Source organism: Saimiri boliviensis, chromosome 12 (genome assembly GCF_048565385.1).
Source record: "Saimiri boliviensis isolate mSaiBol1 chromosome 12, mSaiBol1.pri, whole genome shotgun sequence".
Taxonomy (NCBI): domain Eukaryota; kingdom Metazoa; phylum Chordata; class Mammalia; order Primates; family Cebidae; genus Saimiri; species Saimiri boliviensis.
The window spans coordinates 77,345,174-77,359,784 of record NC_133460.1 but is presented as its reverse complement, the minus strand read 5'-3'; the positions used below and the strand labels follow the sequence as shown (position 1 = coordinate 77,359,784).

Below are 14,611 nucleotides of genomic sequence, written 5' to 3'. Positions count from 1 at the left end.
TTGATTTGCTCTTAAATTTGGGATTCTTGCACAAAAATCATGATTCTTCATAGTTTAGAAATATTTTCTTCAGTAGGAGTTGTGTATAGCTAATCTCTGTGATTTGTTTTCTTCAGCAACTTTACAAAATAGTACCCATTAAAGATATTAGGAATCTCTATGTGACATTTCCCATACCTGACCTTCAGAAATACTACAAATCAAATCCTGGTCATTATCTTGGTCATCTCATTGGGCATGAAGGTCCTGGAAGTCTGTTATCAGAACTTAAATCAAAGGGTAAGTCTTCTGGGCAGCAGCTTCTGAGTGTCCACCACATCTTTTCACTCTGGCTCTCATTTTCTTCTGAATATTATTCTATGAAGGAATAGTCTCAGATGAGAGCATTTTGGGTTAGTGAGTGAGGTGGTGGTTGCTGGGATGCTTTTGTTTTTTTTTTCCCTCCCTTATTTAGATAGAGATGAGGTTTTGCCATTTTGCCCAGGCTGTTCTCAAACTCCTGGTCTCAAGCAATCCACCTGCCTTGGCCTCCCAGAGTGCTGGGATTACAGGGGTGAGCCACTATGCCCAGCCAGTAGGCTACTCTGGATTGGGAATTGATTTGAGGAATCTTCAGGAAAGCCCCCACTTCTGCAGCATCTGAAACTGCTTTTCTGAACTGATTTTTTTCCCCCAATCTTTTTTGTAAGAGGTTCATTCTGATATCTTAGAAACATACAGTATAAATTTTTAAAATTTTTCTTATCTTGAAAGAAGCCACACATGCATTCAATCATGGTGATTTCCTTTGAATGTTGCAGGCTGGGTTAATACTCTTGTTGGTGGGCAGAAGGAAGGAGCCCGAGGTTTTATGTTTTTTATCATTAATGTGGACTTGACTGAGGAAGGATTGTGTAAGTATTGATTCACCTTTTTGCTTTTGAATGAAAATTTGCTTTCTGTGATGTTTTTTAACTTCTTCATGCTGTGAATCTGTTGTTTATGTTGAAAGATATAACATTTTAATTCATACAACTTATCTGTTGTATTTTTCATATGTAAGTTGGCCTTTGTTTCATGGATGATTCTTCTCTCCCTTAACTGATCATTATGTTGCACTTGTTAAACGTATACTTGGCTTTTTATTTGCTCATTTACTATCCCAGCACCCTTTCTGTCACATATCCCTGAGCCCAGAGGGCCATGTGTGTGGGACACCTAAAACCAGTCTCAGGGAGGTGAGGACTCCATTTTCTAAGAGGGACCATCTTCCGCTTACCTGACTTTACCTTAGGAGTGAGCTCACTGCTTTGAAGGATTCAAGGACTGAATGGTTTTTAAGTGTGCCCCTTTTTTCCAGTACATGTTGAAGATATAATTTTGCACATGTTTCAATACATTCAGAAGTTACGTGCAGAAGGACCTCAAGAATGGGTTTTCCAAGAGTGCAAGGTACTTTTGTTTCACCAAAATTTTTCTTAAGGAATCTATTTTTCAAGAACAAATACATGTGAATTAATTTAAATGTAACGCCCAGTTAAATTTTTAAAGTTTTTTTCCTAATTGAACTCTAAAATTTTGCAATGTATAATAGTATTAGTTAAGGCTTAGTTGTACTAGTCTGATTTGCTATTTGGGGCACAACTAAGGGGTAAGGCATCATGTAGCTCTTTTTAGGATGGAAAAGGGAAGAAATCAAATTGCTTTTCCATCCCTCAGAAGAAAACCAGCAGTTTCTTAAGCTGGAATCTGTCAGGGATTATGCTGCTCCCTGCCTGAAGCTGCATGAGCTCTGTCATTTTCAGATCTTTAAATCTGTAGCAAACTCTCTAAGAAGTAATGAATTGCTTTATGTATGATTGTGTTCTTAAAAGTGATTTTATTATGTATGTATGGGAAGAGCCTGGCTTTTTTTCTTTTGCATAAAACAAATGATGTTTGTCTTTCAAATTTTTAAAAGCCTTTTTAAAAAGGGTTTTTAAAAACATTTACTTTATATTTAAAGCCTATCAACATTCTCAAATGTACTTTAGGATGAGAGACATCTTCTTTAACTAGATAAAAGTTTAAAGGTATAATCTCTCTGCTTCTGAAAAGTATGATAATAACTCCTACTCTGTGTGCTGTTTTCTGAATGAGTCACGAAAATCATCTATGGTGGAATTGTTGAATCTCACATGGTTCTTTCACACAGTTTTTCTAAATTCTTTGGCTACCAGTTTAAACAACTTAGGCTATAGAATCATATCCTGTATTTCTTATTTTCACCAAAAATTGTTCAACTATTTTGCTTTTGGTTTTAAGCCTAGGTTGATGGATTAAATTTTATACACATTAAGAAATTTTTAAAAATATTCTATACATTTCTAATTCAAGCATAGCCATTTTTTCAGAAAGTCTGATAAAGTTAAATATGGAGTAGGAAGTTTATAGTGCAAGTCAAACACCTAAAAAAAAGTTTCTAAGTAATGTCGGACATATCTAATTGGATTTATTTTCTGTTTTAGGACTTGAATGCTGTTGCTTTTAGGTTTAAAGACAAAGAGAGGCCACGGGGCTATACATCTAAGATTGCAGGAATATTGCATGTAAGTTTGTTGTCATTTTACTGTATACATTGGTGTATAGAGTATTTCAGCAATCTTGCGTATATTATTTTCAGTAATAAGTTATTGAAATTGAAGCTGAAGTATAAAACTTTAAACTTTGAGCCGGGCGTGGTGGCTCAAGCCTGTAATCCCAGCACTTTGGGAGGCCGAGGCAGGTGGATCACAAGGTCAAGATATCGAGACCATCCAGGTCAACATGGTGAAACCCCGTCTCTACTAAAATACAAAAAATTAGCTGGGCATGGTGGCGCGTGCCTGTAATCCCAGCTACTCAGGAGGCTGAGGCAGGAGAATTGCCTGAACCCAGGAGGCGGAGGTTGTGGTGAGCCGAGATCGCGCCATTGCACTCCAGCCTGGGTAACAAGAGCGAAACTCCATCTCAAAAAAAAAAAACAAAAAAAAAAAAACAAAACTTTAAACTTTGTAGCAACAGGGCAAATTTAGAAGTCAAGATATGTTTAAATTCTTAATTTTCATAATCCTGCAATTTATTTTGCATATTTTTATTAAGTAGGCATTTTGCTTATTGGCTTTAAATATATTTCAGTTCTATAGCATGTCAAGTGCTACTGTGTGAAAGCTATCAGTTATTTACTTTTTAAAATTTCCATTGCTACCATCCTAGTCTCAGCTATCATTATTTCTTTCTTGGGCTACCATGATAATAGTCTTTGACCTGGGATCCCTATTTTCCTCTTGGTCCCCATTATAGTTTATTTTTCCAGCTTCAGTGATCTTTTGAAAACTAAAATCTTAATGTTTCACTCCTCTGTTTAAATTCCTTCAGTGGTTTCCCAACAGAACTGGCATAAAATGCAGATTTTTCCTTGGTCTACAAAGTGATGTAGCCCCAGCCTGTCTGGCCATCTTCCATACCACTGTCCAACCTACCTCTCCCATTTGCATTCCAGTCCACCTGTACTGGCTCTCTAATTTTCAAGCATTAGGTTTATTCCACCCTCTTAAGTTCTTTCCATTGCTATTTTTTCTACATGAAACACTCTTCTATCTGGTCTTTGTCTGACTAGGTTCTTTTTTTTTTTTTTTTTGAGATGGAGTTTCACTCTTATTACCCAGGCTGGAGTGCAATGGGGCGATCTCGGCTCACCACAATCTCTGCCTCCTGGGTTCAGGCGATTCTCCTGCCTCAGCCTCCTGAGTAGCTGGGATTACAAGCACGTGCCAGCATGCCCAGCTAATTTTTTTGTATTTTTAGTAGAGACGGGGTTTCACCATGTTGACCAGGATGGTCTTGATCTCTTGACCTCGTGATCCACCCGCCTCGGCCTCCCAAAGTGCTGGGATTACAGGCTTGAGCCACCGCGCCCGGTACCTGACTAGGTTCTTATCATTTGAGTCTCCACTCAGATTTCTTCTCCTCAGAGAGAACTTCTCTGACCTCCCAATCTGAAATAATGCCCCTGCCGTATTTTTTTTATTGTTTTCGTAGCACCTGTCACTAAAATTACAATATTTATTTATTGTCTGCCTCCCTCCCAATTAGAATGTCTGTGTACCTCTTGGAGGACAAAGGATTTAATGTGTCTTACCTACTGTTGTATCCATAGTTCATGGAACAGTGCCTGGCACAGAGTAGATGTTCATTAAATATTTATTGAATGAATGAATCAGTCAGTGTGTCTCAGTATATTGGAAGTTGCTCTTACCAAGAAGCATCTTCTGCATTATTTTTCTACACTGGCCAAAAATAGAAGCAATTTTTTTCCGCAACAGCTTTCTAAATGTTTGTCTAATTTCTTTCATAGAAATTTAAGAGGAAATTCTGTTCATAAAAATGTGTGTACTTTGTATTAAAAATCCTGTAGGTGTCAGAATTTCACTATCAAATTTTCTTCATTAACAACTATTCAGTTTTTAACCAGAAATATTCATGGTTTTCCCTGAAAGAAATGTGATTTTGCGCTATATAATGTAAGTATGTTTGGGATTAACAGTATATTTGGCAGAATCATCAAACAATATGAAACTGCTTAACAATGTGGTAGGAAAGAAAAAACAATTTAGGGTGACAGAAAATTTTTCCAATGGAGTACAATTTAATTGAAGGGAGAAAGAGTGTACAGTAATGAATTCAATGTGTTACATATCTGCTTTAATAAATTAAACTCTTTAGTAGCCTTGTATATTTTATTTATTTATATTTTCCTTTTTTAAAGTATTATCCCCTAGAAGAGGTGCTAACAGCGGAATATTTACTGGAGGAATTTAGACCTGACTTAATAGAGATGGTTCTCGATAAACTCAGACCAGAAAATGTCCGGTGAGTCACCATACAGATTTTACTATTATACACTAAAATTTCAATAATAACTAGAATCTGAAAAATTTGAAATTGTGAATAAAATGCTTTTAAACATTTTATCAAGCATGATTACAAAAGTAGAGAATAGTATAATGAAGCAACACCAAGCCTCAACCATTAATACATGGCCAGTTTTTTAATCTATACCCATCCCTCTTCAGTCATCCTCCTTCTACCCTGGATTATATTGAGGCAGTATCTCTAAAAGATGAGGACATTTTTAAAAACAAATATAAGGCTGGGCATGGTGGTTCATACATGTAATCCTAGCACTTTGGGAGGCTGAGTTGGGCGGATCCCTTGAGGTCAGGAGTTTGAGGCCAGCTTGACCAACAAGGAGAAACCCCATCTCTGCTAAAAATACAAGATTAGCTGGGTGTGGTGGCACATGCCTGTAATCCCTCCCAGCTACTCAGGAGGCTTAGGCAGGAGAATCACTTGAACCTGGGAGGTGGAGGTAGGTTGTGGTGAACCGAGATCACACCATTGCACTCCAGCCTGAGCAACCAAGAGCAAAACTGTCTCAGAAAACAAACAAATATATATAATTTTGTTATCAGAAATAAAATAGAATAATAAACTGTCTTAACCTGGCTTTATTCTAACTCGGAGCCCCAAAGTATAAGCCCACCTGTCTAACTCATATAAGCAAGTGAAAGCACCCTTTTTTGCTTAAGCCACAGTAAAGATTGCAATCTCAGAATCCTCCTGATTGACCAGTGGTCAACCAGGAAATCAGAAGTTCAGACTCTTAACAGTAGCAGAGCTATTCTTGCTAGAGGAAAATAGTCACTAAAGTGCTTATGAGCCACAACATGATAGTCCTTCCTTAAAACTGAATTTCATCTATGTTTTCTAAAGTCAAATGATAGAACAAATATAATTGAATGATGCATTTTACATTTTTAATTTTTCTCTTCTGCTAGGGAAGTATTTTTGAAATTCTGGCAATTTGGTGATTGAGAAAACATGCTTTTTGGAACAGTTGTTTTATGAATAAAATAAACAATATGATAGAACTTTTCGAAGAAAAAGTCTTTTTGGGTTGGGCGCAGTGGCTCACACTTGTAATCCTGGAACTTTGAGAGGCTGAGGTGGGCTCATCACCTGAGGTCAGGAGTTTGAGACCAGCCTGACGAACATGGAGAAACCCCATCTCTACTAAAAATACACAATTAACCAGGTGTGGTGGCGCATGCCTGTAATCCCAGCTGCTTGGGAGAATCACTTGAACTTGGGAGGAGGAGGTTGCAGTGAGCTAAGATAGCGCCATTACACTTCCAGCCTGGGCAACAAGAACAAAACTGTCTCAAAAAAAAAAAAAAAAACTTTTTGACAGAACTGTCCTATCAGAGTCTTTTCCTAGTTACCATGGTTTGAACTTTTCCAGACATATTATCAAAGATTCATTAGCTATCATTGCATCTGTATGATTTTCACTATACTATTTAGGTTGAGAACAATAATTAATGTCTTCTAATGTTCAGGTGGGCTTGGCCTAGCTATTGTCACTTCTAGGTGGTTGATGACTTTCTTCTAAGAAATACTGTTAGCCAGATTTTACCTGATCTCATGCTAGGATTCAGTTAAATATTCTGTTTTTTGGGAAGCCAAGGCAGGAGGATCACTTGAGCCTAGGAGTTCAAGACCAGCCTGAGCAACATAGTGAAATCCCATCTCTATGTTTAAAAGTTTTAGTAATATTTTACGTTATGATAGAGTGTTTGGGTGAGAACAGATAATTATCTAACTTCGGGAACAATTTTTTATAGAGATAGCATCTCACTGTGTTGCCCAGGCTGATCTCAAACTCCTGGCCTCAAACAATCCAGCTCAGCCTCCCAAATTGCTAGGATTATGCCACGAGCCACTGTGCTCAGCCTAAAATTTCTTCTTTTCTTTTTCCTCTTTTTTTAAAACTTATTATTTTTTGATGAGCCTAGAATTTTTAAATTGGAATAAGATACCATGGTTTTGAGGTTTAAAATACATATTAAGGGTCAAAATTTAGAAGTTTTTTTCAATGAAAATAACATGAAATTATGTAGAAATTAAATTTCTGGTTTGATGTACCCAGTCATAACAGGTTACAATGTTTCCTACTCAGTTTCTTACCAATATTTTAAGCCTCCAATTGTTGCCTAATCCTTAATTACTCAAGAATTGATTATGATACAGAAAATCATGTTGAAAAATTAGAGGAAGTTACTGAAAGCTTTGAGTTCATTAGAGATTGGTGAGTTGATCATTCTGCCTTTAACAGCAAATGCTGTTTTTCAACTCTAGATAATTTAACTACTGAGGAATTGAAAAATAAAGAAATCTTTCCTTTTCCACTCAGTGAACAACAGAGAAAATTCTAAATTAAATATTTGTATAACCTAATATTTTATTTATGCCTAATGTAGTCTATTGGGGGATGGGGAGATACAGTTCACATAATATAAATGGTTTAAATTGATATATGTACCAATAACATGGTTACATATGTAGAAAATCGTAAGGAATCTTCTTTCCCATGCAAAAATCTGGAACTAATAAGTGAATCCAGCGCAGTCACAGGTGGGAAGGTCAATGTACAAAAATTAAGTGCATCTCTATATATAGCAACAAAAAAATAGAAAATTAAAAGAAATATTGGCAGTGGCAACAAAAACATAACATTACTAGGAATGAGTTTAACCAAAGATAAGCAAGACCTCCACATAAAAAACTAAGAACAGTAGAAGAGAGCAAACAGTAGCCAAGAAAAATGAAAGAAGACCTAAATAAATGGAGAAGCATAGTATATTCATAAATTAGGAGACTTGATATTATTAATATGTTAGTTCTCTCCAATCTGATTCATAGACTTAATGTAACCATAACCAAAATCCTGGTAGGCTTTTTTTCTTTTTCTTCTTTGTCTTTATTTATTTAAAGACAGGGTCTTGCATTGTCACCCAGGCTGGCGTGTAGTCGCGGGATCAGAGCTTACTGCAGCCTTGACCTCTTGGGCTTAAGTGATTCTCCTGCCTCAGCTTCCTGAGTAGCTGGGACTACAGATGCAAGCCACTATGCCTGTATAATTTTATTTTATTTTATTTTTTTTGAGATGGAGTTTTAGTCTCGTCACCCAGGCTGGAGTGCAATGGCAGGATCTCAGCTTACAGCAACCTCCACCTCCCAGGTTCAAGCGGTTCTCCTGCCTCAGCCCCCCGAGTAGCTGGGACTACAGGCGCACGCCACCATGCCTAGCTAGTTTTTGTATTTTTAGTAGAGACGGGGTTTCACTATATTAGCCAGATGGTCTTGATATCTTGACCTCGTGATCCACCCACCTCAGCCTCCCAAAGTGCTGGGATTACAGGCGTGAGCCACTGCGCCCAGCTGTGAAAAGTTAACTTCATAAAATGTCATGAATACTGGCTCTCATTTAATTTCCTTGAGCCCTGCTCATGTGCAAAATGGGAATAGTGCTTTATCTATACGATGTAAAATGATTTAGCAAAGTCGAAAAGTGTTGTACAAACGCAAGCTAATGCTATATTAAGATTATGCCATACAATAAAGATGTGCTTTTTTTGTAAGAAAAACCATGATTTAAATTATAATTCTTGCTGTTCTAGAGCCAATAATTGACCCAGCAACACTTTGTAGGAGTGCATTTGCTAGAGCATATGTTTTACTTTTGAAATTGCATATTTCTAAATTTGATATCTTATGCAATTAGAGTTAAATACCTCTTTTTACTCTCACATTTAAAGTTTTAGCACTTTTCCTCTACAGGATTGGTCTCTGTGACTGTTATAATTGTAACTGCAGTAGGTCAGTGATACATAGTGCAAAACAGCCTGGGATAGTGTTGCCAGCTGCCAGGCCAGACTAGGGTGGCTCAAGGGTAAGATTACCTTCTTTAATATCCAGTGAGACAAGTTTAACATTCCACCAGGTAGGGAAATAAACAGGAAACTCTTAAGAATGGAAGGAACCAACTGGGCGCAGTGGCTCATGCCTGTAATCTCAGCACTTTGGGAGGCTGACGCAGGTAGATCACGAGGTCAGTTTAAGACCAGTCTGGCCAACATGGTGAAAACCCATATCTACTAAAAATACAAAATTAGCCAGATGTGGTGGCACATGTCTATAGTCCCAGCTACTGGGGAGGCTGAGGCCAGAGAATTGCTTGAACCTGGAGGCAGAGGTTGCAGTGAGCTGAGATCAAGCCACTGCACTCCAGCCTGGGTGACAGAGTGAGACTCCACCTCAAAAAAAAAAAAAAAAAAAAAAAAAAGAATGAAAGGAACCTTAGAGGTCATTTAATCCAATTCCTGTTAGGTATACACTTGACTCTCCATGTCTCCGGGGGATTGGTTCCAAGATATCATGGATATCTATCAAAATCTGAGGTGCTCAAGTCCCTTATATAAAATGGTGTAGCATGGTACCATGTATCTGTTCTGCATCCCAGCTAAGTAGTTACCAGCTTCAGTGTAAATTCTTCCAAGGATGGAGAACTCATTAAATATCAAGGTAGCCAGTTTCATTTTTGCCAGTCTTAATTGTTAGAAAATTGTTTTGAGTGTTGAGACTTGATTACGTGTTCAAAGGTGTTTACCTATTATTATTCCATGATCATTGTCACCCACCGCCCCCGATCTTATCATTTGGTGCCTATTTTACCATATTAAATCTGCAAAGACAGCTGTAGTCTTTGTCACATGCATTCCTTTATTCATAAATAATTCCATTCATTTGGGAGAAGTTATCCTTGACTAATCCATGAAGGTACTAGCGATAACAGTCTTCCTGTCTAAATGTTTGACAGTCTGACAGTTAACTGTAGAATTTTGTTAGGGAATCAATGCTAATCCGCTGGCTTATGGTGTTCAGGCTCCACTACTTTTTTCTTTTTGAAAGTTATAGCATTTACCTATCTCCATCTTCAGTCTTCTGCCTCATCTCGTGTTCTCCAGCATTTCTAAAAGGTGATGGACAATAATTCTATTAGGATTTGGTAGTTGCCTAAGCATTAAAAATTGTGACTCATCTGTGTTTGAACATGTGATTTCTTTTCTTTTCTTTTTTTTCTGAGACAGAGTCTTGCTATGTTGCCCAGGCTGAAGTGCAGTGGCACAATCTTGGCTCACTGCAGCTCTGCCTCCTGGGTTCAAGGGATTCTCCTTCCTCAGCCTCTTGAGTATCTGGCATTACAGGTACCTATCACCACGCCCAGCTAATTTTTGTATTATTAGTAGAGATGGGGTTTCACCATATTGGCCAGGCTGGTCTTGAACTCCTGACCTCAAAGTGGTCCACCCAGCTCACCTGAGATTACAGGTCTGAGCCACCGCACCTGGCCGGAGATGTGATGTCATACTTAGCTCACTCAGCGATCTTCAACTTCTTTTTTCTGTGTATAGTTTAAAGACCCATGTTTCTTTCAAAGACAAGGTGAATAAAAGAGGAGTAGTCCTGCCATCTGTTAACATGAGATTAACTCATTACATTTTGCTATAGGTCTTGTGTCCTATGAAATTATGAGTTTCTTCTAGATAGGAACTATATTTTGTTTTTCCCAGAATTTGACCTGGTAAGAACTCAATAAAAGTTGATTGAATTTTCTAAACTTTAAGTCTAATCTTGCTTGATTTTTTTTCTTACTTGAAGAAACACTTGCCTGGTGTGGTGGCACATGCCTTTAGTCCCAGCTACTCGGGAGGCTGAGTTGGGAGGATAGCTTGAGCCCAGGAGTTCTAGACTGTAATGTGCTGTGTCGATCAAGTGTCCACACTAAGTTTGGCATCAATATGGTGACCTCCCAGGAGCAGGGGGCCACCAGGTTGCCTAAGGAAGGTGAACCAGCCCAGGTCAGAGCAGGTCAACACTACCATGCTGATCAATCATGGTATTGCTCCTGTGAATAGCTACTGCACTCCAGCCTAGGCAACATAGAGAGACCCTGTCTCTTAAAAAAAAAAAAAAAAAAAAAAAAAAAATGGCCAGGCAAGGTGGCTCACGCCTGTAGTCCCAGCACTTTGGGAGGCCAGGGCGGGCAGATCGCGAGGTCAGGAGATCGAGACCATCCTGGCCAACATGGTGAAACCCTGTCTCTACTAAAAATACAAAAAAAATTAGCTGGACCTGGTGACACACAGCTGTAGTCCCAACTACTCCGGAGGCTGAGGCAGGAGAATTGCTTGAACCCAAGAGGCGGAGATTGCAGTGAGCGGAGATCATGCCACTGCACTACAGCCTGGGCAACAGTGGGAGACTCTTGTCTTAAAAAAAAATAAAAATAAAAATAAAAAAGTGTGACTCTGTCTCAAAAAAAAAAAAAAAAGTTACTAAGAAAAAAGAAACACTTTAAGCCGCATGTGGTGGCTCACGCCTGTAATCCCAGAACTTTGGGAAGTGGAGGCGGGCAGATCACCTGAGGTCAAGATGTTCAAGACCAGCCTGGCCAACATGGTGAAACCCCATATCTACTAAAAATACAAAAATTAGCTGGGCACAGTGGTGCATGCCTGTAATCCCAGCTACTCAGCAGTCTGGGGTGTAAGAATTGCTTGAACCTGGGAGGTAGAGGTTGCAAGTGAGCCGATAACATGCCTCTGCACTCCAGCCTGGGAGATAGAGCAAGACTCTCTCTCAAAACAAAAAAAACCACTTTAAAAAAATGGTTTTTGGCCGGGCAAGGTGGCTCACGCCTATAATCCCAGTGCTTTGGGAGGCCGAGGCAGGTGGATCACGAGGTCAAGAGATCGAGACCATTCTAGTCAACAAGGTGAAACCCCGTCTCTACTAAAAATACAAAAATTAGCTGGGCATGGTGGCACGTACCTGTAGTCCCAGCTACTCGGGAGGCTGAGGCAGGAGAATTGCTTGAACCCAGGAGGTGGAGGTTGTGGTGAGCTGAGATTGTGCCATTGCACTCCAGCCTGGGTAACAAGAGCGAAACGCCATCTAAAAAAAAAAAAAAATTTTTTTAGCATTTTTCATGAGCCTCAATTCCTTTAGCACTTTAGCCTTCCTGTCACTATTTAAATTTGATTTTGAGTCTCATCAGTAAATTTTTTTTTGTACCTTCCTTCTCTGTCTATCCTTTAAAAACCCAATTTAATATGATAGTGCAGAATTTTACTAGTGGAAGGCTGGAGTTCATCTAATTTGAATCCCTATTTATTTATTTATTTTTTTGAGACGGAGTTTCGCTCTTGTTACCCAGGCTGGAGTGCAATGGCGTGATCTTGGCTCACCGCAACCTCCGCCTCCTGGGTTCAGGCAATTCTCCTGCCTCAGTCTCCTGAGTAGCTGGGATTACAGGCGTGCGTCACCATGCCCAGCTAATTTTTTGTATTTTTAGTAGAGACGAGGTTTCACCATGTTGACCAGGATGTTCTTGATCTCATGACCTCGTGATCCACCTGCCTCGGCCTCCCAAAGTGCTGGGATTACAGGCTTGAGCCACTGCGCCCAGCTGAATCCCTATTTAAAAATTAATGAGGCCAGGTGCAGTGGCTCACTCCTGTAATCCCAGCACTTTGGGAGACCAAGGTAGGTGGATCAGTTGAGGTCGGGAGTTTGAGACCAGCCTGGCCAACATTATTAAACCGAGTCTCTACTAAAAATACAAAAAATTAACCAGGTGTGGTGGTGCTCACCTGTAGTCTCAGCTACTCAGGAGGCTGAGGCAGGAGAGTCACTTGAACCCAGGAGGCGGAGGCTGCAGTGAGCCAAGATTGTGCCATGGTGCTCCAGCCTGGGCAACAGAGTGAGACTGTGTCTAAAAACACAAACAAAAACACCCAAAAGGCTGGGAGTGGTGGCTCATGCCTGTAATCCCAGCACTTTGAGAGGCCAAGGCAGGCGGATCACACAGTCATGAGTTTGAGCCCAGACTGGCCAACACAGTGAAACCTATATCTACTAAAGATACAAAAATTAGCCGGCATGGTGGCATGCACCTGTAATCCCAGCTATTCGGGAAGCTGAGCTAGGAGAATCACTTGAACCCAGGAGGCGGAGGTTGCACTGAGCCGAGCTCAAGCCACTGCACTCCAGCCTGAGCGACAGAGCAAGACTCTGTCTCAAAAAAAAAAAAAAAGAAAGAAAAATTTAAAATTAATGAAACTGAAGTTTAGAGAGGCTAAATGGCATATGCCTAACTTAGATCTGAGATTTTAGTAAGATTTCAAAGAAAGTGATTCAGAGTATCTGCCAGAATCCAGGTTTCTTATTTCCAGGTCTGTACACTTTCCACTGTTTCTGTTTGAATACATCGCAAATACCTATGAAGCCTCTTCTCATTCTTTGGATGTCTCTTCCCTATTCTGTGTCAGTTATCATTTGTAAAAATCTCAGGAGAATTTATTCCTTGGGAACCATATTGCCTTTTAATGTCAGTAGTCAAGAGACCTTTTGTTTCCAGGTGGATTCCATCCAGCTGCATTCCTTCCACCACTCCCGCCTATCCTGTTCTCTCATTTCTAAGGATCACATCATTACTATATTGGCAGTCTTTTCTTTCCTCACCCTCTAGCCACATTAAAAAGAAAAAACTGGGCCGGGCATGGTGGCTTATGCCTGTAATCCCAGCACTGCGGGAGGCCAAGGCAGGAAGATTGTTTGAGCCCAGGAGTTTGAGACCAGCCTGGACAACATGGTGAGACTTTGTCTCTACCAAAAAAAAAAAAAAAAAATTAGCTGAGTATGGTGGTAAGTGCCTGTAGTCCCAGCTATTTGAGAGGCTGAGGCAGGAGGATCACTTGAGCCCAGGAGTTCAAGGCTGCAGTAAGCTATGATCACACCACTGTACTCTAGCCTAATAGCAGAGTGAGATCCTGTCTTTAAAACAAAAAGCAAAAAAACCCACTATTTTTTAGCATAATTAGATTTTCAGCAGATGGTCTAAAATGCTACAACATTTGTGCTAGTTTTTCTGAACTGTCTGTGGTTGTGTATACCATAGGTATATGTACTTACTTAAATTATTGTGACTTTTGCTCCTAATTCAAGTGCTCTTCACTGTACTTTCACACTCTGGTTCATAGATATCTATATGGGTTTGATATGTGTATACTGTGTCTCTACTGTTACTTTTTTCCCTATCTTTGTTACCTAATACATAACCTTTCATTGTGTATTTCAATCTTGAATTCCTTAATGATATACTAACTCTTGGTCTGCAAAGATAACTCATTTTGTTAGTCTGATATTTGATCTGTGCCTAGTCTGAGAAACTGTGCTTGTCTATTTCCTTATAATAACATTTTAAATGTTACCCATACACTTCACTTTGGTATACAGCTATCCAAATCCCTAAGGAAAGGACTGTACTTGACAAGTCTGCCTTTTTCTCTCCTTTTTTTAACCCGAGTATTACTGCACAGCCTTCAGTCTCTGCTTTCTGTGTCAGATAGTCATGCTCCAGAGCATCTGGCTTGGCAGCTTCTTTACTTTCTCTCTCAGAACTGAGTTTAAGGTTTTCTTGTTTCAGAGCGCAAGTCCACTCCACTCCAGCCTGGGTGTCAGAGTGAGACCATGTCTCTAAAAAAAAAAAAAAAAAAAGAGAGAAAGAAATCAAACGTTTCATGAAGAGTAGATGAGAATACCGTCTACCAGATTCTTCTACATATATTTATTTTTCAGAAGTCTCCTTGAGAATCAATTCATTCATTCTCTGAGACAACAAAAGTGGAAGCCTGAGTTCCTTGTCCTT

The 14,611-nt window shown here is 39.4% G+C and overlaps 1 protein-coding gene across 7 annotated transcripts in view; it reads left to right on the top strand.

Annotated features, from left to right (window-relative positions):
- The window catches only part of IDE (insulin degrading enzyme), a 141,220-nt gene that overhangs the window by 83,592 nt on the left and 43,017 nt on the right, over positions 1-14,611 (top strand). For all 7 annotated transcript variants that reach the window (XM_074382581.1, XM_039465130.2, XM_003922391.3 and 4 more), the window contains 5 exons: positions 117-279; positions 801-893; positions 1,340-1,431; positions 2,487-2,567; positions 4,766-4,869. In XM_074382581.1, coding sequence (XP_074238682.1) covers positions 117-279; positions 801-893; positions 1,340-1,431; positions 2,487-2,567; positions 4,766-4,869 — 533 coding nt within the window. The remainder of the gene's footprint in view (positions 1-116; positions 280-800; positions 894-1,339; positions 1,432-2,486; positions 2,568-4,765; positions 4,870-14,611) is intronic.